At 55.1% G+C, this 25,501-nt stretch overlaps 2 protein-coding genes across 11 annotated transcripts in view; one reads left to right on the top strand and one right to left on the bottom strand.

The window, feature by feature from the left end:
- Positions 1-1,823: 1,823 nt before the first annotated feature.
- On the bottom strand, positions 1,824-23,902 carry M1AP (meiosis 1 associated protein). The gene is made up of 10 exons (XM_065060072.1): positions 23,763-23,902; positions 18,117-18,409; positions 16,610-16,777; positions 9,797-9,974; positions 7,671-7,844; positions 6,178-6,328; positions 4,873-5,014; positions 4,122-4,328; positions 3,171-3,326; positions 1,824-2,899 (listed from the first exon to the last, which is right to left on the bottom strand). The coding sequence occupies exons 2-10, from the start codon at positions 18,363-18,365 to the stop codon at positions 2,759-2,761; spliced, it is 1,566 nt and encodes a 521-aa protein (XP_064916144.1). The 5' UTR covers positions 18,366-18,409; positions 23,763-23,902; the 3' UTR covers positions 1,824-2,758.
- Positions 16,019-25,501, top strand: part of LOC135579298 (uncharacterized) — a 38,451-nt gene continuing 28,968 nt past the window's right edge. For 4 of the 10 annotated variants that reach the window (XR_010472010.1, XR_010472007.1, XR_010472009.1 and 1 more), the window contains exon 1: positions 16,020-16,166. The gene's annotated coding sequence lies outside the window, so the exon portion shown is untranslated. Of the gene's footprint in view, positions 16,167-25,501 lie in introns of all 10 variants that reach the window. The other 6 variants (XR_010472008.1, XR_010472004.1, XR_010472003.1 and 3 more) reach the window with 3 other exon arrangements.

Genomic DNA, 25,501 nt, shown 5'->3' with positions numbered 1-25,501 from the left:
AGGTACCTGCTGCTCACGGCTGCGCTGGGTGGTCTCGTGCTTGTGCAGTTCTGCCGCCTGCCCCGGAGAAGAGCTCTGGGCGTTGCTCGGTGGGGAGGCCAAGCCCCTGCCCATCGTCCCTGTCTGTAGTGTGGGGCTTCAAGGCTTTTAAGGATGAGGAGCAGCCTCCCAGGAGCGGAGCCCCCGGGCCGTCCCTTCCGTAGGGCTGGGGGTGTTTGTGCATCTCCGTCACCGTGGTCGCTGCATCGCAGCGCGGTGTCCGCTCTGTCCTGCGGAGCTGTGCGTGACAGGCACGCGGTGGCTGACCTGGCTTCCAGTAAAGGGGGTGACGGTGAGGAAGAGAAGTGCTCCAGCACCTGTGCCGGATTAGTGATGGCTGCACAGCCCTAAGCTCCTCTGGGCTGATAGGAAAGTGGTTTTATTTTCTTGCTTCAGCAACGGCATCCTCTGGTAACAGCAGTCTTGGGACTAGAACCTACACGCACAAGACCTGAGGGGCACTCCTGCACGTGACCTGCTTTGTTTACGCACCCTGCCGTGCGACAGGCGCGTGCAGCGGGGACGGCTCTTAGTCTCGGCTGGTAGGAGAGACAGTCCGGTCTGTTCTGACTCGGCGTTGTGGACCAGATCCGTCGTCCCGCCCAGGCTGCTCTGTCACCTCCGCTCTGGCAGCACTTCGGGTGCAAGAGCAGCTTTGGGAAAGCATGAGAAGGTAAGTGTGGAGCGAGCCCTTGGCTGGTCACAGCCTTCCTGTTGCCAGAGCAAAAGTCTTCAGTGAACCCTGATTTGAGGAGCACATTATGATCTTCCTGGCTGCTGCCTAGATTAGGGTTTCTCCTGTCTGCCTTCACAGAATGGTTTGGATTGGCAGGAACCAACCCTAAAAGATGGTCTAGTTCCACGCCCCTGCCGTGGGCAGGTACACCCTCCACCAGCCAGGCTGCTCCGGGCCCCATCCAGCCTGGAACACACGTGGGGCATCCACAGCTGCTCTGGGCAGCCTGGGCCAGGGTCTCGCCACCCGCGTGGGGAAGAATTCCTTCTTGATACCTGACGTAAATCTCCCCTCTTCCAGTGTAGAATTGTGACCCCTTGTCCTGTCACTCCCTGTCCTTGTAAAAAGTCCTTCCTCAGCCTTTTTGTAGGTCCCTTTAGGTACTGGAGCCTGCACTGAGTTCTCCCTGGAGCTTCTCTCTCTAGGTTAAACAACCCGAACTCTCAGCTTGTTCTCACATGGAAGGTGCTCCAGCCCTCTGATCTTTGGCCGCCTTTCCCTTCTGTTTGCCTCACTTCCACTGTCTCCGTACAACTAATTTCTGTGTGAAGCACCTGGTGCAGCTGGAGCGCAGCCGTGGCACGTCCCATTCAGTCTGTGCCCTCGGACGTGGCACCGGGCAGCCCGTCCTGATGGCGGCTGTGCCGAGGTGCCGGGGTGCGGCTCGCGCTTGGCCGCTCGCTGCGCCTGTTTCTTACCCTGCAGAAATGGTCCTTTGCTTTGTTTGCTTTGTTTGTTTCTGCCCAGCCCGAGGGCCGTGGGTCTTGGGGTTCCTCATCTGAGGACACCCGGGTGCCCCCGCTCTGCTGAAAGCCTGTGCCCCAGCTTGGCTGGGGCGAGTCAGTACGGGGCCAGCAGCTGCAGCGCCTGTCACCGAGCGGGTCCCGGGAACGGAGGTGGCTCTGCTGGCTCTGCACCACTGCTCAGCCCCCGGGAATGTGGCGTTTGCGTCGCGCCCTTGGTCACCGGCGGACACCTCTCAGGACTCGGGTGGATGCGGGGCTGCTGCATGCAGTGCACGTTAGGAATTACAGCCAGTGAGGGAACGTTCTGTCAATAACTTTATTTTGAAACAGCTTGTCAGAACAAAGTAGAACACAAACTCCTGCTGGTGCTTGGTCCCCAGAAGCCCAGTGAGACCCCCACACACACCTTGGCTCAGTCGAGCTGCCCTGCCAGGGGCACTTGTCCCAAATCTGCACCGAAAACCAGGCTGGTGTCTGTGCGGGTGTGGGGCAGAAGCTCTGGAGAGCCCCACACCAGCTCCCTGTCGTCTGAACCCTGCCGGGAACACTGCTGTGCTGGCTGCAGAACCGCCCCGCGGGTGCCATGGGCCGCGGCGGGACAGCGGCGCTGTGCCGCAGCTCTGAGCGGCACCGCGCAGCAGCCAGCGGGCGGCACAGCTGGCGCGGCACCGGCCACAGCCCCGTCGGGAGCTGGGGAGCTGGACGGACACGTTGTCCGTGGGAGCAAGCAGACGGACGTCACCACAGGTAATGCTGCTCTTGGTTTCTGGGCTTTAAGATTAAATTCAAAGCCCTGTTTTATGAACCTGTTCCTGCAGGGTGAGAGCAGCTGGCGTCTCTACCTGCTCTAGCTGTCCGACTTCCTCAGCGCCTGCCTTGCAGCTTTTCTGCACCCACTGACGGCAGCGTGTGGTTTGTGGCCTGTACTAACCCAGTCCTGGAAACGCAGATGTGAGGTGTGCTGGTGATGTGCTGACGAGAGTGGGAAATAGGGGGTGCTGCGGGGGGAGCTGAGTGTCTGCACAGAGGGCCCCGGAGCAGCAAGCGTCCTGCACACTGACCTGCTGACTAACAGAACCATAAAACAACGAGGAGGAACAAACGATGGGAAGTGTTTGTCTGCCCAAGGCCAAGCTCCGTGTCTCGCCTGACTGCTGCCGGCCCAGCGCGCAGGCTTGGCGGCCGAGGAAGCAGCCAGGCCCCTGGCTGCACGTGGGCAGGCTTGGCAGCGCCGGGTTCACTGCAGGAACTCTTCGTCCTCTGTGGGGAACAGGGAGCGCTCACAGGAATCCCTCTGGGTTGCTGCTGGTCTGAACGCTTGGACAGGAGAAGGAGCCATCAGAAGAGGTGCCACCGTGGCTTTGGCTCTGCTCTGATGCTGCAACACAGGGACAGACTGTGAATGCACCTCTGGCAGGAGGCGCAGGCTTGTCCAGCTGTGCTGCGTGTGCCAGCTGCTCAGCATCCCCGTTCTCAGCTGCAGGAGCTCCTGCTGCAGCCGTCCCTCTGCCCTGCCGGCTGCAGGAGCTCCTGCTGCAGCCGTCCCTCTGCCCTGCCGGCTGCAGGTGGACGCTGCCCCCGCCACGCGCTGCCGTCCCTGTGCCGCGGAGCTGCCCTCGGCCCCTCGCGGGCAGAGCCAAGAGACGTACCTGCTTGGGCTGATGCCGCTCCGGTCGCTGGTCCCTGGGCTGGGCCGGCTGCCTCTGCAGAGGTTTGTACAACACGCTCTTCAAGTATTTGTAGAGGTTGCTTTTGAGGTGCAGGGGGTTATAAGCAACTTCCACTTCCAAGCTGTTCAGGGCACTCTGCTCAGACAGAAGAAAGAACCCAGTGGCTACAAGATCTGAGGGGCAGAGGCTGTGGGGTTTGTTCGCGTTTTGTCACGGGCTGTTTCTGCAGGTGTGAACGCTACTGTCACTCTGTGCCACCCTGCAGTCATGGGAGAAGGACCTTGGGCTGTGCTGCTGCCCACAAGGACCTCTCTTAGCTGAGCATAGAACAGGAGCCGGCTGCAACCACGTCCTAATGCATGTAAGTGTTCCCTTGGAAGGTGCAGCCCCACCTCCCCCGTGCCCAGAATCGGCCGAGGAGCTGGAGCGCCCTTTCTGCGCACTGTCACCCTCAGCCTCCCGACAGCGTTCCCACAACAGACGTGCAACGCCGCTCAAAGGACAGGCATTTGCTGTCCGTGAAGAGAGCTGCAGGACACACTGGCTGCTGGGAAGAAGGTTTGGAGAGCTACATCCTCTTCCTGCTGTCACTAGACATTTGCACAGCCGTTTCCTCCTCTGCTCATCTGCTAAGATGGATAGTGAAGGCTCTGCCCTTCCTGGCATCACCTGAAGCAGAGAACTCAGGAGAAGAACACATGGATGCACAGTAGGAAGTGAGAAACCTGAATCTATTGGAAGAAACAGAGACACTTTATGTATTGATGCCTAAAGCACCTCTCTGCAGCCTGGGGAGATCTGTGTTCCCCAGCAATGAGGGCGGTAGATGCACCTTCAGCAGCAGCTGCGTGTCCTGCGCCTGAAGGCCGACGGTGACTCTGGTCCCTGCCCGTGCACCCCGGCCCGTTCCCGCCGCTGGCGCCCGCTCACCTCCACGGCGCCGCGCGCTCGCTCGGGATGCTCGGCCGGGAGCGCCGGGAAGGTCGACGGCAGCAGGAGCTCTCTGGTGGCCACGGCTTTGAGAAGGAGCGTGGCGGAGTCGGAAGGAGCAATGATGTAGTAGGGATGCACCACGCTGTTCCAGTTTGCACTGCTGTTCTGTGGCTCGCGTTTGGCCAAAAGCATCCACTTTCTTTTCTAAACACAAAAACCAAACCTGATGTGAACAACTTGCAATAGCCGCTTCGTCCAGCGCTTTCACTGCAGGGGCTGCTGGGTTCAGGAGCAGAGATAGTCACACACATCAGAATAAGAATGCTATTCTGCATTACAGTCAAGGATAGTATGAAGTTTGGGGCTTTAATTGAATGCAAGTAAATTCTTAAGAAAAACATCAAATTTGGCTTTACGATTTGTTAGTAATGGAAAGTCCTCCACGTCCCAAGCCTTGGGGAATCATTTTCGCAGTTAGAGATGCATGTCTAACTCCAGCCCTGACCTTTTCCCCCCATACCTGCAAACACTGGATTTCTGATAGGCAGGGAGTCTTCTCTAAGGTTCGATGTGCTGTAGCATCTTTCCAGAGGATGCACCGGCTGGGAGGATTTACAAGCCCAACTCTGGCCCACGAGAGGAAGCTGCAGCTTTTGAAGCATTTTCTGGCACGGTCTCGCTACACGTGCACTAACTGCTGCTTTCCGGGGCGATCCCTGCCACGAGGCTGCAGCCTCCGCACACTCACCAGGAGGCCGCGGCACAGCGCCTGGAAGCTGTGCTGGTTCATCTCCAGTTCATCCCAGTCCAGCTGCCAGCAGCTCGTGGGCCTGATGATGAAGGGCAGGCCGTAGAGCACAGACTCGCAGACGCCTTCGGCCTTCAGAGCCCTGCGGATCACAGCTCGGGTGAGCGACCCAGTGCCGTCAGCGAGCGCGCAGCTCGCGTTAGCGGCGGCAGCCAGCGCAAACGCGCCGGGACTCTCCCAGGGTCGAGGGGCTGTGGCAGCGCCAGCCCAGTGCTGCTGCAGCACTTCGCGTCTGCGCTGCGGTCACTATGACACCTTGCAGAAAAGTCCGACTGCAGTGAAAAGAGGCTTTCCTTCTGATTTCCAGATTCCCTCGTATCTGCATTGGCAAGAGCACGCCAAGAAGTAAATCTGATATTCGTGCGTTTACACAAAGCAGAGTGCTAATCTGGCCTCTGGGGCAATAACTCACCCAGGCAATTACATCTCTGCCTAAGTGATTTTTACTGGACTGCGTTATCTGTCATTAAACCGACGGGTGCTCTGCTGCGCAGAGCCACCGTGCCGCGCCAACAGCCCCGTGCCGGACGCTGCCCGCGCGCGGCGCTGCTGCTTCGCCACAGCGCCCCGGCGAGCAGGCTCGGCGCTTGGGCTGCGGCCGTTCACGCACGGTTAGCTCGGCGCTCCTCAGCTGCCGACACGATGAGCATCGCTTTAAGAAAACCTGTGTAGTTCAAAAACTACACATTTTTTTTTCCTATAAATAAACCTCAGACAAGACACTAGAGAGCATCACTCTTCTCGTGCTCTGTGCTCCCCAGCCATAGACTGCCGATGGGAAAGTGAATCAATTATATGTGGTCACACAGCACTATGAGGCTTTGCTTGCTTTTTTACTACTAGTCAACTAGTGGGCTCAGGCTCTAATATGAAGTTAATTGCTGTGGCCTCATTAGGTAATGGGAGAAGCAGAATTATCTGTGGAGCAGCGGCCGCAGTCTACAGAACTTCACACTGGAGGGAAGTAACTGTTGCATGAATAACATCCGTGGTGTCACACTCACCAAGTGCTGGTGACAGGTAACAGCACTTTTGACCCTGTGCCCCGTCTGCAGGTGTGGGTTGTGCTGTTCCACTGACTTACAGCAGGTGAGGGTCTCTGGGATCAGAATTTTGCTCACGAGCCCTTTGAGGACCCCGGTGCTCTATAGTGATGTTACCAGGTCCTACATGAAACTGCACAGAAGGAGTGAAGGCTGCTCTTTCAGTCTTCCAGTTAACAAGTGTGAAGCACGTAACACTTACTTTACAACCCGGAGTTCATGCAGCACCGTAGCTGGCCAGGCTGCCATCTGGCACGGGGAATTCACATCTGCTGCTCTCGTGGTGCCGTCAGCCGCCCCGGAAAGCAGAGCTGGGTCAAGCAATCTCTCCTGCAAATCGCACTTCAGGCACACTAGGAGGAGGAGATCGGTTTAGACTGCTGGAAATAGCCATTTTTAGCACATGACATGCTCAAAGCACTTACAAGCCAATGTTTTCTAGCAACAGCAAATATTAAGGGAAGAACATGCTGCAGTTTGTGACACCAGGCAACAATCCATCCCCATTTTACACACCAGGAAACACCCCACGCTCAGAATGTTACTGAAACAAGGGCTGGCTGGTAGCTGGGCAGGTGAATCCAGCTTTGGCGACGAGCGGCAGCTGCACAGGGGACAGACGCTCGTGTCCCAGGGCCACGCGGTTCCTGACACCTTCTCTGTGTCTGTGGGGTGTTCAACCTGGAGAAGAGAAGCTCCAGGGAGACCTTGGAGCAGCCTCCAGCACCTGAAGGACCTACAGGAAAGCTGGAGAGGGACTTTTTACAAGGACATGGAGTGACAGGACAGGACAAGGGGTGACAGTTTTACACTGAAAGAGAGGAGATTTATATCAGATGTCAGGAAGGAATTCTTCCCCGGGGGGTTGGTGAGAGCCTGGGCAGGTTTCCAGAGAGGTGGTAGATGAACCATCCCTGAGACAGCCCGGGCCGGGCTGGACGGGGCTCTGAGCACCCTGAGCTGGTGCAGATGTCCCTGTCATGGCAGGGGGCTGGGGGGCTGGGGAGGGCCCTGCAACACAAACCATCCTACAATAACCGCATGTGCAGATTCCCATGGCTGTGCAATGGTGACAATACAGTTCACAACACCTTACGGGAAACACCTGTGTCTGCTGGAGCTGTGGGTGTTCTCAGTGCTCACCTAAGCATGGGTTATGGATTTGGACTCAGACAAGACAAGGAAAAAAATCACATATTCCTTATAAACTTTCCCATGCATTATTACAACTGCTGGCAGCTCCAGACAGAACATTCGCTATTTCAGTGCTAAATCAATAGATATAAATACAAGCCAAGTCCCTTTGTAAGACAGCCTTTATTTTAAGTGCAGCTCTGGCACAGACTTAGTATCAAGCACAAGGGACAGAACTGAAGGCTCTGCAGCTGAGCCAGAAGGTCCTGGGCTCTCAGGATGTAAAGCCCCTTTGACCAAGCAGCTGCAAATTCACGTACTCTTCAAGGCACGTTTTTGCTGCAGAGTGAAAATGATTTATCAGCAGCAACCTAGAAATATTGTAAGCAAATGGCCCCACTCAGCTGGAGACAACAGGAACCCCAGAGAGCTGCCCAAGTCACCCGGGGACCCTGCGTGGGTCTCGGAGTGTGAGGGAATGTGCCATAGGAGGGGCCTGGGTGATCTTTAAGGCTGTGGAATTCAGGAGCTCCCTGCAGGGGGGCAGAGAAAGTTCAATACTTAGGCTGGGCTTGGGTGCGGTGGCGTGGCCGAAGGCTCCCGAGGGCAGCAGGAGGTGGACGTGTTCTCTCTCTGTGCCGTAGTCGTGCAGCCACGTTTTAAACAGCATCTCCAAGCTGATGACGTTGTCCTCTATGGTTTGCACGTCGATGTCCATTCCCAGGATTGCAATATCTGCAGGAAAAAAGATGAAAAAGCACACATGTTTTCAGCCATAGAAAAGAATATTCTTTTGCGTTTTCCACTGCACTATACCTCCTTATTCCCTCAAGTGCTTTTGTTGGACTGGGTGATCTTTAAGGTCCCTTCCAACACAAACCATCCTCTGATTCTATGATATGTAGCCACTTACACATCTTAAGTTGGCACAATAGATGGCAATCGTAGAAAGAAATTCACCGCATTCCCTGCTGTCCATCCTTGGGAAGAACAGGCTGGGATCCCAACATCTGTTGTGCGATGGGTCTTAAAATTCCTGGAGAGCAAACACGCCGAGGCCAGAACGTCTGCTGCGGCCCCCGGGGAGGCAGCCCCTCCACGGCCAGAAGCTTTTACAGCATACGACGGTTGAGGCAGCTCTGGGCACCTGGTCACACAACCGGGGTGTGATTTGGTCTGCAGCCGGAGCAGAGGCAGCGGGGACCGCGGGGACAGGGCAGCAGCCATCGGGGCAGCCAGGTGCACTCGGTGCTGTCCCGCGCGTGGGAAAACCGCGCGAGCTCCTGCCACCCAGCAGTCGCTTCATCAGCCTCGCGAAAGAGCTGAAACAACCGAGCAGACTCGAAAGTCAGGAAAACCGAAACACAGCCGCGAGCGCTGCGGTTCCAGCAGCGCTGCAGCGTGCAGGCTCTGCCCCGAGTCGCTGCGGGACTGGACTTCGGTCACCACGGGGCTGGTTTATTTAGAGCCTGCTCAGCACCTTTTGCTTTGAAATAAAAAGCTTCAAACCAGGAGCAAACAGGAACTGCTGTTTCTGAATTTCTTATTACTATAGCTTAAATTCTCACTGCTGAAAACTGCCAGACTAAGGGAGGAATTCTTCAGAGATATGGCCAGGAAAAATAGCATTTGGGGTCTGGGGTGTGCTCGCTCTTTCACTAATGGTGTGGCTGGGTGTCCAAGGGACGGGCCCCTGCTGTGCTAATTGACCTGAAATTTGGAACTGCAACCAGGAAAGAAGAACAGCTAGAGACAGGTGAGGAGCGACATCCAACATGGCCTGTCACTCCGTCAAACAGCATTGTCATTGCTACTAACAGGTCTTGCGCCAACTGCAAAGCATCAGGACTCAGGTTTTTAAGCTTGTTAAGTAATTGTGAGAACTTGTGTGAACCAGAGCTTGGTACCAGGTGTGTCTTGTAGATGCAGAGTTTAAGTGTCAGCAGTAAAGGCCTTTGAATTGTAGACCTGTATGGGAAAACAGAGGCTGCAGAGCTACGAACAGCTCACTGATGTACAGTTACTGATCACTGGAGAAGCACAACCTCCGGAGCTCACGAAAAGCTGCCCTGAGCATGGAGAAAACTGGCAGCACCAAATCAAGAACAATTTCAGTGACAAAACCAGCTGATCAACAGGGTAAGTATCCGACTTGGTCTGGGCAAGTAACTCTGCGCGGTACTGTGCAGAACGTAGTGCAGGGGAAAGGACTGGAGGTGAGAACTCTCTGGGAAGCAGACATCCCGAAAAGGACAAGACCTGGAGCCGAGGGGCGGGAGGGGCTGGCCGTAGGACCGTGGAGGCTGAGGTGGTCTGCCTGCGGCTCCGGCCCCAGGGGCTCGGGCCACCTCCGCCTTCCCCGAGGGCCATTGCCGGGGGGCGCTCAGCCGTGTGTGCGTCTGAGCATTACCCCGTGAACTCTGTGCGTTTTTCTCTTTAATCCCTCAGTAAAGCTGTGCTGCACATGAAATTAATTTTAGGTAATGCTAGGAGATGCAGTAATGCATGAAGTCTCTACGCTAATTCTGCCCAGCTGTGATAAAGCCCCAGAGAAGTGCTGCGGTACCAACACTTGCTGTTCTCCAGGCACCGTTCCCACTGACAGGACAGACCCAGAACGGCACACGGCGGTGTCTGTCGGAGCAGGAGCTGGTGTCTGTCCTGCTGCCCAAGCCCTGGGTACTCACCAGAGCCGCCGGGCTCCTCCGCCGGCCCGCCCTGCTCCACGGCCTCGGGCTCCACAAAGTCTCTCCTCAGAACCTCGATGACTTGTATCCTTCGCAGACTCATGAGATCCACATCTTTTAAGTTATTTTCCAGCTGCTTTACCATTTCTTTGCTGGGCTGGCTCGTTAGAATTGTGATCTGAAACACAAATTGGAGAGTGCAAGAGCTGCCTCTACCCAACCTCTATTGGTGGGCAGCGACGCCTGGTCTGCTCAAATAGCGCAGGTCCCGCTGTGCATCAGGAGAGACATCTCGCTAAAATACCTCATCTATTCAAAATCAGATTTAAAAACACTTTTTTGTGCTTTGGCTTGTATGTAAGTCATGTGAAATGGACGGAGAGGTTCACTGCAGGAGCCAGCAGGTTTGTGTCACTGCTGGAGAAGGCTGAACCACCCACAACTGCCCGATACTCTGCGCGGGGCAGCGCGGGCGTGGGCGCAGCGGGGACGGGGCCGCCCCAGCCCCGCATCGCTCACAGCAGCGCTTGATGTAACGCTAAGTACGTGACTGCAGAGAGTTTGTTCCTCGTCGACAATCAGGACAGTTTCCAGGAACGCCGGGGTGTTTGACACCAGGTTCTGCCCTGAACGAGCAGTCTGGTGAAAGGGTTCTGAGTTCTGAGCTTGCCTGACATTTAGTGATGCTGAAGTACTGAGTCTTCTCGGCACAGCTGCTCATTGCTCCCGAGGACGATTTAATAACTCTAAATAAAGGATAAGGTGTATTTTAGGTAAGGCTGCTAACAAATGTCCTGTAGGGAACACTTGGGGAAGCTTTAACAGCAGACCTTCACAAATTAGTTCAGAGATATTAAAATAAAAGAAGAGACTATAAAATGCCAAGAGAAGTGACAGTTCAAGGGTGAGAGATGCGGGGAGCTGGGGGGAATGCAGCGGGCAGGGACTGTATCTTCTCCATCCAGATCTGTCCTTGGTGTTTATCTGTGAGATACTGGGAATGGAGCAGTAGTTACGATCTCCTTTATGAACTGACAAAAGTAGATAACAGGAACCTTTCTTGAGTTTGGGGGGAGCAGAACCATCTAAAGATACTATTGTTCTTTTAAACAGCCATAGGTTTAAACAGCCATAGCATTTCCTTCACTAGAAAAACCTTTAGGTTATACGATGGAAGGTGATCTGCACACATATGAAGAGCAGAGCCACGGTGATGGGCAGAAGAGCCCAGGCGATGCCCTGTCCTGGCTGCTGCCCCAGCCCATCAGGCCGCACAGAGCACAGGGACGGTGTGAGAGCAGGAGCCGAACCGGGGGCTCGGAGGAGGGGGCACCCACGGGCCGCTGCCCCGGCCGTGCCCAGAGCGCCCCTGTCCAGGTGTGGACACACAGGGATGAGTCGAACCCCGAGCACCTTCTGCCTGACACAGGGGGCTGTGCCTGGGGTGTGGGACACGTCGTGGGATGTGGGGAAGAGCAGTCTGGGGGTGCACAAGGCTTCTCATGGCATGTTGAACAGACGAACCAAACGTGGGCAAAGGGATGGAGCTCGGTGACTTGGGAAGGAACAAGCGTGGGAAAACAGAGTGGTAAGGGGTTAAAAGAGCCGGTGCTGTGTAAGCGGCTGGCTGGTCAGTACACCTGCCTGGCCAGGCCCTGCCCGCCGCCGTCTGTCCGTCTGCTCCTCAGGCTCCTTCCCAGCCGTGTCCGGGGGAGGGGACGTGTGGGGCTGGTGCCGCAGCCACACAGGATGGAGCAGCCACAAGTGTGCATGTGATTGTTGGCAAAGATCAAACCGGCGAGCCATGAACAGGGAGAGGCTGTGGGAGCGAGGGGTCTCTGAGGGCAGCCGGCTGGCGGCGGGACGAGGGGCGTCCTGGCCGGTTCTGTCTGTGTGTCCCGCCGCAGTCTGTGCCGCAGCTGCCCCGGGGGTCCTGCGTCCAGATGTCAGCGACTGGGGACACCGGGGTCCCCGAGCAGCTGCTGGGCAGGCCGGGTGTCTGAGCCCAGCTGCTGGGGGGTCCGCACCGTACGGATGGAGATAGATGTATTTGCACATACGCACACACAGAGCCGGCTGAGGCCGCTGCTGTGCGAGTGTTTGTGAGTGCTCTGGGTGTCTGTGACCAGCCATGTGTGTATATGTTCTATACATGCGTTCTGCCCGCATCCGTGGCTGGGAATACGTGCTCAGCTGCGGCAGCCTCGCTGTGTCAGATCCAGCCTGATTTCCACTACAAAGTGCACCCCCCCGACCGAACTTGTCCCAGGGGTTTGCCTCTCAGTCACTGGGAATGAAGAATTATCATGGGCTTCTTTTAGAAACTAACGCAATGGCTGACAGGGACTGTTCTTGAGCTGGGGGCAGCGGAACTGTCTGAAACATACGTAATTGTCTTTTGCAGAGCCGTAGACAGAGCGCTCGCTACACTGATGGTCCTTTATTTCACCGAAACCACGGCTGCATTGTGCCTTAGCTCGTGGGCCCCGGTTCACCCTTTCACCGCCTGACTCGCACCAGTACGTGCTGCTCCGGGACCAGGAGGAACATTCCACCGCATACAAAAGCCGAGGCAGCTGCCGTGACTTCCTTTCACGGTACCACGTCTCTAGATATAATCCCTTAACGCCACTGTACTTCCTAATCTGGCAGAAATGGGCTGCTGGTAACGTGGAAATGCTCTTCATCTCTTGCAGAGCGGCCGCGTTCCCTGCCCCGGAGCTGCCCGTGGTTTTTCTCTCTGAAGGCAGGATCTCAAGAGAGTGTTTTCAACACTTTTAACAAATATTTGCATTTTAAGTGATTGCAGGTTGTAACAAAGTCTGCCTCCTGTGCTTGCTGCTCAGATAGGAATATTCTTGCCTCTTTGCAGTTTGTGAGGAAAATGCACATTTGCCTAAAGCTACATCTGATTAGCACAAGCAAATTGCCAGCGGTGCTCTCGTGGTGTAAAGACGGGCCACCGTGACGGCTGACCGTTAGAAGTCATGGTGACATTATTTACGCCAACAAGGAACATACTGAAGACAATGAGGAACATGATATTTATAATGAAACACAGAAGGTCAAAAGGATTTAAACCAACAGATATTTACCCTTGAATGTCGGCATCCTTTCCTAAACTCACTTGGAAAGCCAGCCAAGTTCCGCAGTTCTGGAAGAGAACTGTCTGACTACAATAGGAAACCCACGCCTCTGCTCTGGAAGTCGCCCGCGGCCCCAGGGAGACCCCACCCCACCGAACGTGCATAATGAACTTTTGAGATGCTGTATCTTTAAATGAAGGTGGGAATTAACACATAGGTAGGAACGCACATATGTTAGAAAGGAGGGGTTCGATACAGGCCGATGCATGTAAACCTGAAGTCCTGGCAGCTGCGGCGCTCTGGCTGCGTGGATTTACCACCCAGCGCCCATCTGCGCAAAACCAAAATAAATATCTCAACCCTGATTTTTGGGACAACAATAGTGGTCTCATGCTAAAGAAACAGTGTTTCTAATACAACTGTAACTCATCCTTAAGCGCTTGTTCTTCTGTCACCTCACATGTGACCATACTTAGAATAACAGAATCACAGAATCATTCCGGTTGGAAGACACCCTCCCGGTCACCAGGTCCCATATTCGCAGACAACTTCAGTTTGGCGGTGGCTATCGCCTTCCTTCACCTACACTACACGACGTCCTGGATTTTGTTGTGTGTCAGAAAAGGTCTTGTCTCAAAAGCGTTCTCTGTTCCAACCCCCAGCTTTGAAGTTAAAGCACAAACCGCATTCGCAATGGTCAGGAAAAATGCCTCAAGGGCCTGAGAAAGCACAGAGAAGCAGCAAATTAGGAGAGAGGTTTCCTGGATAGACACTAGAAATGAGTCTTAATTAGAGCCGGGAGAGTCTGCCTAATGAGAGCGTGAGTCTGGAAGGGCGTGAGGATCTAAATAAAGCAGCAGGACCTGGGGGAATTTCACTGCCGTGAGTCTGTACTCCTTTCTAGGACGGACAAAGCTCCAAACCCAGGTGGACCTGAGCCTGTGGTGTCTGAAATGAAAGAGTCTGGAGTTGATGTTTCCTCATGTCCAGAAGAAAACACCACTCCTGGGTCCTTCCCTCTTGAGACCTGCCTGTCCTTCCACATCAATGGATTCTACTTAGAAAACATCTTTCTGTGACCCTTGCTCTGCTTTCTACGTTCGCACATATGTGCTCGTGTGTTGTTAGCGGCTTCTCCTCCACGTACACGAGGATCCGCGCCCAGCCGAGAACACACCTGGACCTGTGCGATCCTGTCCCGGGCTGCTGCACGTACGCTTTTCCCTGGATATGTCCCATTTTCTACCGCAATCTGCCTAGAGGGATGTGAGGGCTTGGTCTGCTCGTGAAGGAGCTCTGGACGCTGATCTCTGACAGCTAGATTGCTGAGTACCTGGAATTCTCTGGTGTGTTCACTGCACACAGTGAATGGTGACAACACACCCGAGCAACCGGCACAGGGGCTCCGGGCAGAGCCGCCGTGTGCGTGTTCGTCCCGAGAATCCCGACAGACAACACACCGGTGTGCACGTTTACTGAGGCCCCAGGTGAACCGCAGGCTGTCCCGCCGGGCTCACGGCACCGAAGCCCCAGGTGAACCGCAGGCTGTCCCGCCGGGCTCACGGCACCGAAGCCCCAGGTGAACCGCAGGCTGTCCCGCCGGGCTCACGGCACCGAAGCCCCAGGTGAACCGCAGGCTGTCCCGCCGGGCTCACGGCACCAACCTGTCCAACGGGCCGTACTCAGCCCAAGTTCCTGTTCTTTCTGCTTTCTCCAGGCAAATCATCAATAGCCAGTCCCAAGACTTCACAAGCCTGAGTGGAACAGCAATGTTTGCACCTGCTATTTCAGAACACTTTACTCCTAGGGCTTCCTCCTTAGATGGCAGTTTGAGAACTGGTGTGCATGGGATACAGGATAACACACAGCCTAGAGCCCAAATCAACAGAAATACCTTCATGATGCAGAAATGCTTATTTAGCTGTAGGACTTGCTTTTACACTGCCTTTAAAGAATTTTCCTAAGCTATGTGTGGGTAGGTGGAACGTGAGAGATACACATTTATAAAGCATGATCGACAAAGTGGGAAGTGAGAGGGTGGTCTTAATTCATTAGGAGCTGCACCTTATCCAGGGCCTTGTAACATGTGAGGAGAGGGGATAACGTACCAGTGCACCAGGATGGAGATACAGTACCAGTGCACCAGGATGGAGATACAGTACCAGTGCACCAGGATGGAGATACAGTACCAGTGCATCAGTGTTAGAGCAGGCGCAGTTCTCCCCTAATTCTCTGGAGCACAGGCAAAGCAACTGGCTTGCCCCATTCTCTCTGTGTCTGCCATGACCGCGTCAGAGGTGACCCCTTCTCCGCTCACCCCGTGTCAGGATGCACGACAAGAGCAAACATGATGATTCCTGACCTTCTTATGCTAGTCTTTTTAGACTTTTTGGTTATTTCACGCAGCCAATGCCAATGAGGTGTGGTAAGGGATCTCTGTTACAATTTGTACAGTAGGAGCCCTGTGGAACTCCCAAACTGCCACTGGGAAAAGAAAAACACTAATTATAATCAAACCCTCTTGTTACTACAAATACTGACCATATTTTCTCTTTACTCTGGAAACTGATTTGAAGAGGAATGTGCCAAGATAATGCCTGTTCTGTAGGCTTTTTCTGTCCTTTGCGACTACCCCAGCAGTTCTCAAGATGAAATGTATGTCTTTTGTCTGTATGAGTTCACTTTCAGCGAACTATGGACATGGCTTCAAGCACGAGGACTTTTGTACAAACATCCTATCGCGTCAGTGACACCATAACCACAAGCTGAGAGGAAAACCATGTCCATGCCTTTGCTTTTGACACAGTTCTCCTGTGAAAGTAATGAAAGTAAAGCTGAAAAAACGTCCAGTCTTAAGTGCCTGGAAACTAAATCCATTTTTCTATAGGGTAAAGTCAGTCTCCATAAGCAACTCGAATGTCCTGTCCCCATGAGTATTCAGGGGACACCCCCGACGGGGCAGTCGGTGGCTCCCCAGCAGGTTTTGTGGCCCGCTGTCCCTGTCCCCCCCGAGCTCCGCGGTCAACGCCGGTGCCACCTCCGGTCCCGGGCACGGTCACCCCTCGGGACAGCCCGGCGGGGGGGTGGGCGGAGGGGGGGGGCGGGACACCGGCTGACAGACAGGGGCCTCAGCCAACCACAGCCCTGCTGGCCCGGCTCCTCGCGGCCCCGGCCAGACCCGGCCGGACCGCCGCGGGTGCCTGGGTGCTGTGGGCGGACCTTCCTTCCCCTGAGCAGGGACCGTGTGGGGAGACGCGCCGGGACGGAGCCCGCCCCTGTTCCGGGTGAGTGATTGTTTCCTCTCACTGCATCCTCGGCTGAGCCCCCCGGGCAAGCGGTTGTTGCTGCGCGGTGCCCCGAGTGAGCGCGGCCGCTCCTGGGGGGCGGGCCGGGGTCTCTGCGGTGCTCCTGCCGTGATGTGCCAGCCGGTACGTGGGGCTTCGGTAAACGCTGCCGGAGTGCTGCCCGCTTCTGAATTACGCGACCCTTCCCCCTCCTCCCCCGCACTGGTTTCTGCCGTTCGGTTTCGGTTCCGCGTTACAGTCGGTTTAGGCCACATGTGCTCGCGGTGGTTTTGGTGTCCGGGACAGCGCCACGTGGGGTTTTGGAGAGCTTGTTTCCGTAGTGACTGCCCCTCCCGTGGCCCCGGGGACCGCACAGCCCCCGCGCCAAGGTGCTGCCGAGCGGCAGCTCTGCTCCCAGCCCTCCCGGGCCCCGGCCCCCTCACCTCCAGCGCTCCGTGCGCCGAGTGCCGGCTGTGCTGCTTGAACTGCTGCAGCGCGTCCTGCGCGGCGCGGGCGGCCCCGCGGGGCCCCGCCGGGAGCGCGCCGTCCCGGGGCAGCGAGCGCAGCTCCGACAGGCAGGCCTGCACGCGCGGGAAGCTCTCTCTCACCGCCTGCAAAACAGGACGCAACGACATCGAAAGGCTGGAAATGTCCATCTGGTGATGTGTTTCTTTGTGATGTGGAAGGAGGCTCTAGGGCTCACAGCGCTGAGGCAGGGCTGGGGGCAGGAGCCAGGACACGGAGCCGTGAACGGTGACATAGCTGAAGCAGCCACGGTCACACCAGTCACAACAGGCATGATCGCTCAGCAGGTTTTCAGCTGTCTGCCTGTTGCCTGCTGGGAACCCAAATGTGGTAGTTTGGCAGAACACAGGCACAACCTGGGACACGGACAGGAGCGCTGTGGTGGTGTGATGTCCCCAGGCCACAGTCACCCCACCATAGCCATGTTACTGTGCTCGGGAGATGGGGGCTGGAGCCTGTGTTCAGGAGGTGGGAACAGGCTCAAAAAGGGGTTCAACAGACCCATGGGGAACAGGAGCCCATACCACGAGGAACAGCCTCAGGTGTGTCCTCTGCTGTTCTCAGGCCAGCTGTGGAACCAGGGTAGTGCGAGGAGACTGAACTGCAGAAGCGACTGGGCTGCAGCGCTCCCCAAACCAGCCTGTGCTGTGGGGTGGCTGCGGGTCTGTTGGTCTGACCCAGGACGGCGCCTCCTGTGCTTTTATACTGCTCTTTTAGGACATGCACCGCAGTAACCATCATCAAAAAAGCAAACACTGGTGGAAGGTCTGTGGACCCTCCTGCTTCAACAATGACCTACTAGAGCAAGCGTTAGAGGGGAAAAATGATCTGTGTACTTAAAAGACATGTAGTTGTGGCACTTCGGGACATGGTTTAGTGCCGCACTTGGCAGTGTTAGGTTTATGGATGGACTCAATGATCTCAAGGGTCTTTTCCAACCTAAATGATTCAGTGATTCTGTGATTTTTGGGATATTTTTCAAGTTTGGCAAAAATATTTTGAATTTGGATCCTTTCTCTTTAAATATCTGGAACCTCTTGCGAAGTGGTAATATTTGTGTAACCAATAGCTGTGCAGACCATTTCACAATCCAGGTTATTACAGGTGTAGAACTGTGTTCGATAACTTTGACAGGCAGTACAGATAGTGCAGAAAGTCGCATGTGAAAGGGAGAGGCACACCAGACGTTTTAGAAGGGAACAGCACAAAACCTAATTCATGCACACGAGCAACTTCACAGGTCAAAATGATTACACTCCTTTTAAACATCTTTCTTTCATGATAATTCACCTCTTCCGTGAAGTCTATGAAACTGTGCTCTTTGATTAACCTTTAGATAGGCGCTTACAGTACATCATAACGTTATGAGGTGCAGCAGTCTACTGCACTGTTTGTCGGCCCCGAGAGCCGCGGCGCCGCACGTACCGTGAAGGGCAGCAGACACTCCTGCTGGCGCTGCACCGCGTAGACGCTGAGCAGGGGCACGCGGCAGGGGCCCGCCAGCGCGCGCGCCAGGCAGAGCGTGTTCTCCAGCGCTTCCGACAGCACGGAGCACGTGTTGGCCCAGGAGGGCGACGTGGCATCCACGATGAGGGTCCGCGAGGGTTGCTGGCACTGTACTTCAGTAGCAGGAAACGTTCTCCGTGTTTCGGAGAGTAATTTTTTGGAATTCATGGCTTCTGAACAGGCGTATTAGATGTCTAGTTATCCATCTGCATCTGAACAGGAAAAAAATAACAAATAATAGCAATGAGTGAGGCTCTCCCTTTCCCATTCACTCGAAAGCAACCTGAGGCATAGCAGACAGTGATGGATTAGCCTCCTGGGGCTTTCTCCAAAGCAATCATTGCCTGTTCTCTAATATAAATCCACACAAAGGCAAGGGGAAACGCATACAGTCAGAAACCATAATGGTTCAGCTAAAGGTATGCACGGCAGGTGTACTGGTACAGAGGCACTGGAGCAGTTAAACGTTGACGGCGTGGCCGTGCCTGCGCTGTGGCCGAGCTGCGTGACACGTCGCGTGGCCCCCCGCGGTGCTCGGGTGACTCGAGCAGAGACGGCGTGTCCGGCAGCCGGTGCAGGGCCGGCCTGTGGCCTGGTGCCGCGGCCAGGGGGCCGCACCAAGCACCCCGAGCAGAACGTGGTCCCCACGCCTTCATGCCGGTATGAGACAGGTGGCTGTCGTAGCCAAAAAAGGCCGCATGTTGCAGCTAGGAAACGTTGCTTATGCATCAGTTTTACTTTGTGGAGAGTGGAGAGCCGAGCTTTATGCTTCGGAGTTTCTAACACCCGGGTCAGCTCTGCGCTGACAAAAGCCTCGGTGAACGCAGCACGGGGCTGCCAGCAGGATCTCTTGCTGTTCAGGAACAGGGAAGTGTCGCCAGCCTCGGAAAACCTGTCATGGCAAAACCTCCAGCAGAAAGTGTTCTCAGGCGAGCAGCAGCTTTGGTTCCCAGAGCTGGCTGGGAGGCGGGGATGCTGTGCGTGGAGGTGGCTCCAGTTCGTGTGTCACAGGGCTGTGCCGGGTGACACCGAGAGCTGGTAGGACAGCTTGGCAGTGCTGCAGGTGCCAGCTTGGCAAGGGAAGGATCAGGGCGCCTCCGTTCCAGGTCCTGTGTGCGGTACCAGAGGCGGTTCTGGCTGCCGAGCCTGGGACAGCCCAGGTCCCTGCGGCACACGGGCGGTGCAGTCGGACACCGTTCTCCCCCGTGTTCTCCCTCTGCATCCTCTCAAACATCCGCCTCCCATCCCGCAGCAGCACCACAGAGCTCAGCTCTGCTGTTCCGAGAGCCTTCCCTGCCATCTGGAAGCAACTGTGACGGTTCCTGTGGAACCGTATGCAGAGGGGCAGCGAGCAGCAAACAGGAGGGCTGTGCTGTGGGTCCTGTCCGTGCCTCGCGGCTACCAAACGGGAAACCCCTGCCCTGAGCCCGACGACGCCTCCTGCTTCGGCTCAAAGGGTTAGAAAAGCGTTCACTCGCACTCCCCTCTTGTTTCCCTTCAATGCGTGTATCTTAAGCACAAGAGCCCACACTTCTAAGGATCTAGAAAATGCTTTACAAATGCGTCTTGGCCTTGGTAGTGGCAGTAGCCTGTAATCACACGAGTCTCCGTGTGCCCAGAAAAGCGTTGGTATGGTTGCATGTACCTTCTCAATATGAACTAGAACCAAGCCTTCCTGCAGCTGGGTTTCCCTGGCAGGGTTTCCGTAGTTGGGCTCTCGTCGGAGCGCCGGCCTGTGACTCGTGTGGCGTGTTCAGCTGGGACGAGTAACTCCTGCGTGTTCACCGGGGAGCCAGGTTCCTGCATGGCCACAGCCCCCGGCACTCTGGAGTGAGAGTTTCTGTAAGCCTTGAAAGGGCAAGAAATCGTATTTGATTAAGTATCATCAGAAAAGAATCTCTGTATTTCCGGGATGTTTGTCAGTGAAGGCAAAACAGAGTGATCGCACATTGAATTTCAGAACTGAGGCTAACATTTCAGAACTGGTGAAAATGTTATAGATCGTGTACATATGTGACTGGTAGCCTGATATAATTTCATCAGAAAATGAAAAACTGCCAGATGCCACTTTAATCAGTGTCTCTTCTGGAGCTTTGCAATTTACAGGAGAGTTCATGGAGTTACCGCAGTGAGCCTGGGTGACCGTGTCCGTCGTTTTGTGATGAGGTTCCAGCGCCGAGCTGCGCGCCCCGGGGCTTTGGGAGCAGGGAACGCGCCCCTTCTGCAGCCACAGACGGAGCGTGGGGTCCCTGCTCTGCGCTGGTTTCAGACAACGATAACCTTGGTTCTGAGAAAGACAGTTTTCTTAAATTTGAATGATTTCTCTCATTCTTGACACTTGACAGGGCTGTGCTTTTTAAACTGCTTTAGTAAAACGGATCCCTTGTCAGCCATGCTCTTGATCACCTGAATGGATTTCTTAGTTTAATTGTGGTGCCTTAATTAATCTCTGCTTGGCAATGCTCGTGTGATTTGTATGCAGCTCTGTACAATATCTGACATATGGTGTAAGCCGCCTGCATCAGCTGCACTTGGCTGTGATGAGGTTGGGTCCCCTTAGACTTCTGTCTAGTAGTCTGATTGCTACAGTAAAATTATCAGTTAAGCAGCAGGTGAACTGCCAGAGCCGAGCCGAAGGAATCCGTGCCGTGACCGAAAACTGCGAGTTGCAGCAGCCGCCGCGCTCCCTCGTTGCTCAGCAGCCCAGGCGTTATCAGCTGCCAGAGCTGCTGGCAGTGCTGTACGTTTTGCTCAAATTATTGTGAGTGCTGATCAGCCAGCGTGTTGACGGGTAAAGCAAAACAAGGACAAGCTAATGCACACTGCGTGTGCCCTACAGAACAACAGCCAGCGCGCGAGACCCGCCGGGAATGCCCCGAGGAAAGCCCTGGTACCAGGAGGGGCGTCTGTTCAAGAGGTTGTGCTGGAGCTCTCACAATTACAACTTCTACGTATTGTAATATCTCTTTTTGATGAGATTATATGTACAATTATTGAAGCCTCATAGGGTATAGACTCTATTTTGCCTGACATTTTGATGGAGAAATTAGAATGATATGAAGACACTAGAATGATATGATGTCAACATACACGTCAAACGGATAAAAACCTGCATAATTCCTAAGTCTCGGAACAGAACTGTAGACGGGTAGTCATCACTGAGGGGCCTTAGTAAGTGCACGTGAAATCAGGAGCTGCATCTATGTGCCAGAGCAGACTAGAATTGCTCCCCCAGTAACACCCTTCACACAGACAGGCTCGCTTGCTCCATTTCTGCCCCCTTCGCATTCCCCCGCCTCCCCAACACGAGGCATCTTGAGTCCTTTTCAATGCAGTGAGACAGGATGAAGAGGGGACTCTTATTTCCCTTCTATCACACCTTGAAACATCCTTTAACCTGCTGGTCAGGGCACTTATCTGAGAGGTGGTGCATCTTATGTGAACTCTTCACCCTGAGAACGGTATGGAATCCATACATCGCACATTCTGGATGTCTTTTCTAGCCATTTGTCCAGTGTACGAAATGATAAGTTTCGTACAGTAGCCGATAACCACGTCATCTTCAGCAGAGGAGCGGTCACGTCTCGGTCGCTGGCAGCAGGAGCATCTCTGGCGCGTGTCCTGGGAGGGGGCAGCGGCCCCAGCGCAGCCCCGAGCCTCCCGCGGGCTGGGGAGGGCTCAGACTGCTGTTCTTTTCTCTGCTTTCACCTGGTCAGCCGAAATAATGCCTTGCTCAGGGTTAGACCCAGAAATCTGACACCGTGGTCTGGGTTTGGCTTTGGTTCTGCACAGGATCGTCCCAGCTGGGACTGGGTAGGGCTGCACCGGGGTGACCAAGAGCCATGCTGAAATCACCAACAGCAGGCCAAAGAAAATGGTCCCATTTCTCCACCAGCACGGAGTTCTGCTGGGCTGTGGGCAGCCCGAGGCTCTGCGAGGAGGGCTGGGGAGGTCTGGAACAGCTGCTCCTCTGGGGAGGCGGAAGGTGGCGAGGGGAGCGGGACAGGACGTCCCGGCAGCGCCCGCGGCTGCCCCACCGTCTGCCGGCTGGTGCAAGAAACAGAGAGGCCCCTGTCAGGTCCCGCGCAGAATAACGTAGCAGGGGCTGCATCTCCCTCCTCCTCCTCCCGCCCGCCCCAAGCACCCACGCTTCTTGAGGCTGCACGTTACGCCGGGGGCAGTCGTGCTTTGCCCCGGTGGGTGACTCAGCAGCAGCCTGGTGGCGGTGTGAGGACACCGATGTCCTGCTGCTCTGCTCAGTGAACCTGTCCTTGGCGTCGCGGTGTCCTGCGGTTTCCCCGTTAACTGCTCGAGACTCGCTCTGAAGGCGGTTACAGCTTCCCGGCCCGCCGTTCCTGTCGACAGAACTGCGAGCCTCAGAAACCTTCCGGTAACTTCCATCTGCCCATGTTGCACCGTTGGTCTTGTGCCAGCGCTATCCTTTCATACATCTTCTTCCGCCTCATTATTTGCACCTTTTAATGTTTGTAGACAAAACCTCCCATCCTGCTTGGCTCTGCCTTCCCTTTCAAGAGGAAAAGCTTTTCTGCTTGCAGCTTTTGAAACGGGCTCTGTATTTCTCCCGCTATCCCAGTGACTAATTTCTGCACATGCTCCAGTTTGAACATTTCTGTACGTATTTCACATCTGTTTATCTTTTATCCGGATTGCACAAAACATTTCATGTGGTATCTCTCAAAATTGTAATGGAATGATACTTCCCTGTTATTACAGAATGGCGTTTGTCATATATGATAATTGAAAATATGGAGTACTTTACACTCGGATGATAAACCGAAGCGCATGATTTAGTATGTGTATTTTTTCAATGGCTTTGTTTTCCTAAGGTGTAGTTTAGGATTTTTCAAGTCTGGAAGTTGTCCTTGAGAGGTTTTATAAAATAAACAGATTTTAGTGCACACAAGTGGCAGAAAGCACAGTTTACCCGTTAATAATGTGTTAATAACAATTCTTGTTAATCAAGAATAAAATCCCTACAATACTAAGGTATTACAAACACAGTGTGTGTTTAGATTCTGTGCTGCAGCCCAAACCCTTTGCATCCTGGACGTGATTTCAGTCTCTAAGCGTTCAGTCTCACTGACATTCCCGTCGGTTCCTGTTTCCTGCGCCGGCTTTGGGAGCTCCAGGAGGCGATCCGGCCTGCGGAGCCCCGTCCTCCGGCCCACGCGGTAAATTCCACGGTTAGCTGCGTGTCCCTCTGGAGCACGAGCAGGCCCCGGGGCGGCCTCTGCACCGGGACCCCGCGCAGGTTCCGCAGCACGCGGGCGGGTGACCGGGCGGAGCGCTGCTGGTGCCGTTCCTCCTCCAGAAACGGAACCACAGAATCGTTTAGGTTGGAAAAGATCGCTGAGTCCAACCATTAACGCTACCAAGTGCACCGCTAAACCACGTCCCTGAGCGCCGCCTCCGCAAACACCGGCTCAGGAGTTCTCCCGCCCCCGGGAACCTGCCCGCAGGGACGTGCCGCGGCCTGGGCCCGCGTGGCCAGCCGAGCTGGGCCTGCACAGCGCGGCCCCGCGGGCACGGCGGGTGTGGGGTTACCTGCTGCGCTGTCCTGGCAGCGATCCCGGCGGGAACGCGGCTCCGCTGCGCTGGGCAGGGCCCTGGCACGGCAGTCCGGGCAGGTTCTGCGCTCGCTCTGGCCAGGGCCTGTGGCGCGGCCTCAGGGCACAGGGCGGGCCCTGCGGGGTGTGGGCAGGCGCGGCACGCGTGGGCTGGCACGGCACGCGTGGGCAGGCACAGGCACGCGTGGGCAGGCACGGGCACGCGTGGGCAGGCATGTGTGCACAGGCGTACGGACAGGCAGGCACAGGCACGCGTGGGCAGGCACAGGCACGCGTGGGCAGGCATGTGTGCACAGGCGTACGCACAGGCAGGCACGGGCACGCGTGGGCAGGCGCGTGTGCACAGGCGTACGGACAGGCAGGCACGGCACGCGTGGGCTGGCGCGGCACGCGTGGGCAGGCACGGCACGCGTGGGCTGGCGCGGCACGCGTGGGCTGGCATGTGTGCACAGGCGTACGGACAGGCAGGCACAGGCACGCGTGGGCTGGCACGGCACGCGTGGGCTGGCACGGCACGCGTGGGCTGGCACGGCACGCGTGGGCAGGCGCGGCACGCGTGGGCTGGCGCGGCACGCGTGGGCTGGCACGGCACGCGTGGGCAGGCGCGGCACGCGTGGGCTGGCAGCAGGAACAGGGAGAAGGCCTGACGGTCGCTTCTGCGCCAAGGCAGCTGTTTTTCATCCGTGCCCTTGCCCTCTCGGCTATTAAGAAATGGGTCCTTAAGGGAAAACCTGTGTTTTTCAGAAGGGATTTTAGTCTAAAAATACATGCTAGAGATCTCAGGCTAAAGTCAGTGAAGAACCTTGCAATTTCAGCATGTTATTCTAATTTACAAATTAAATGTGCTAGTTAAAAAGTAAATGATAAACTAAACTAAACTAAATACGCATTGACTCTCTGTTACGTGCTGATACCTCATCAGATGGGATTGTGATCAGATGCAACAACAACGTGTTATCTCCCATGTCTTTATCATTCATTTGAACAGGTGTTCCTAGTGGTTGTGGATCAAAATTATCAATAATACAATAACCAGCACAGTAAATAATAACAAATACAGATTAGCTGGAATAGAAATATGTTGGCCTTATTTGCAGGTTGCAGTATATTTGTGGGTAAGAAGAAGAGAATTTGGTTCATCGTGAGAACTACAGAACATCTTAGACACAACTGTTGAGAGAGGCAGCGCCGTCCTCTTAGGTGAAGGGGAGTTCAGATTGGGGTGCAGATGCGGTGTCTGTGTCCCGGTGCAGAGGATCCTTTAATCCATCAGACTGAAGAAGAGTAAATCCGAGGGCTGCAAGCTGAAGCAGAGGCATATTTAACTTTTAGAGTACTTTCTCAGGGTTGGAGGCTGGAGTCACTGAATGTTATTAGTCACAGTTATAGTATAAACTCACTCTTACTACCATATAAATATAGTTCACAGGATCACAGAATGTCTGAAGCTGGAAGGGACGCACAAGGATCTCGGGTCCAACTGCTGTCCCTGCGCAGGACACCGCGCAGTTCACACCGTGGGTCTGAGGACGTTGTCCAGCCGTGTAGTTTATACTACGTGTGTTATACGGTCATGTAGCAGGACCCCGAAGCACTGGACACTGCTGAACCATGAACAGACAACCCAAGGGACTACAGAAAGCCAGGACTATACGAGTGACCAGCATCGCAGAAAACACTTCTGCATTGTGTTAGTCCCCATGAAGCCGTTTTTAG

This window comes from Columba livia, chromosome 4, assembly GCF_036013475.1.
Source record: "Columba livia isolate bColLiv1 breed racing homer chromosome 4, bColLiv1.pat.W.v2, whole genome shotgun sequence".
Classification (NCBI taxonomy): Eukaryota; Metazoa; Chordata; class Aves; order Columbiformes; family Columbidae; genus Columba; species Columba livia.
This window is presented reverse-complemented; position numbering and strand designations above follow the sequence as displayed.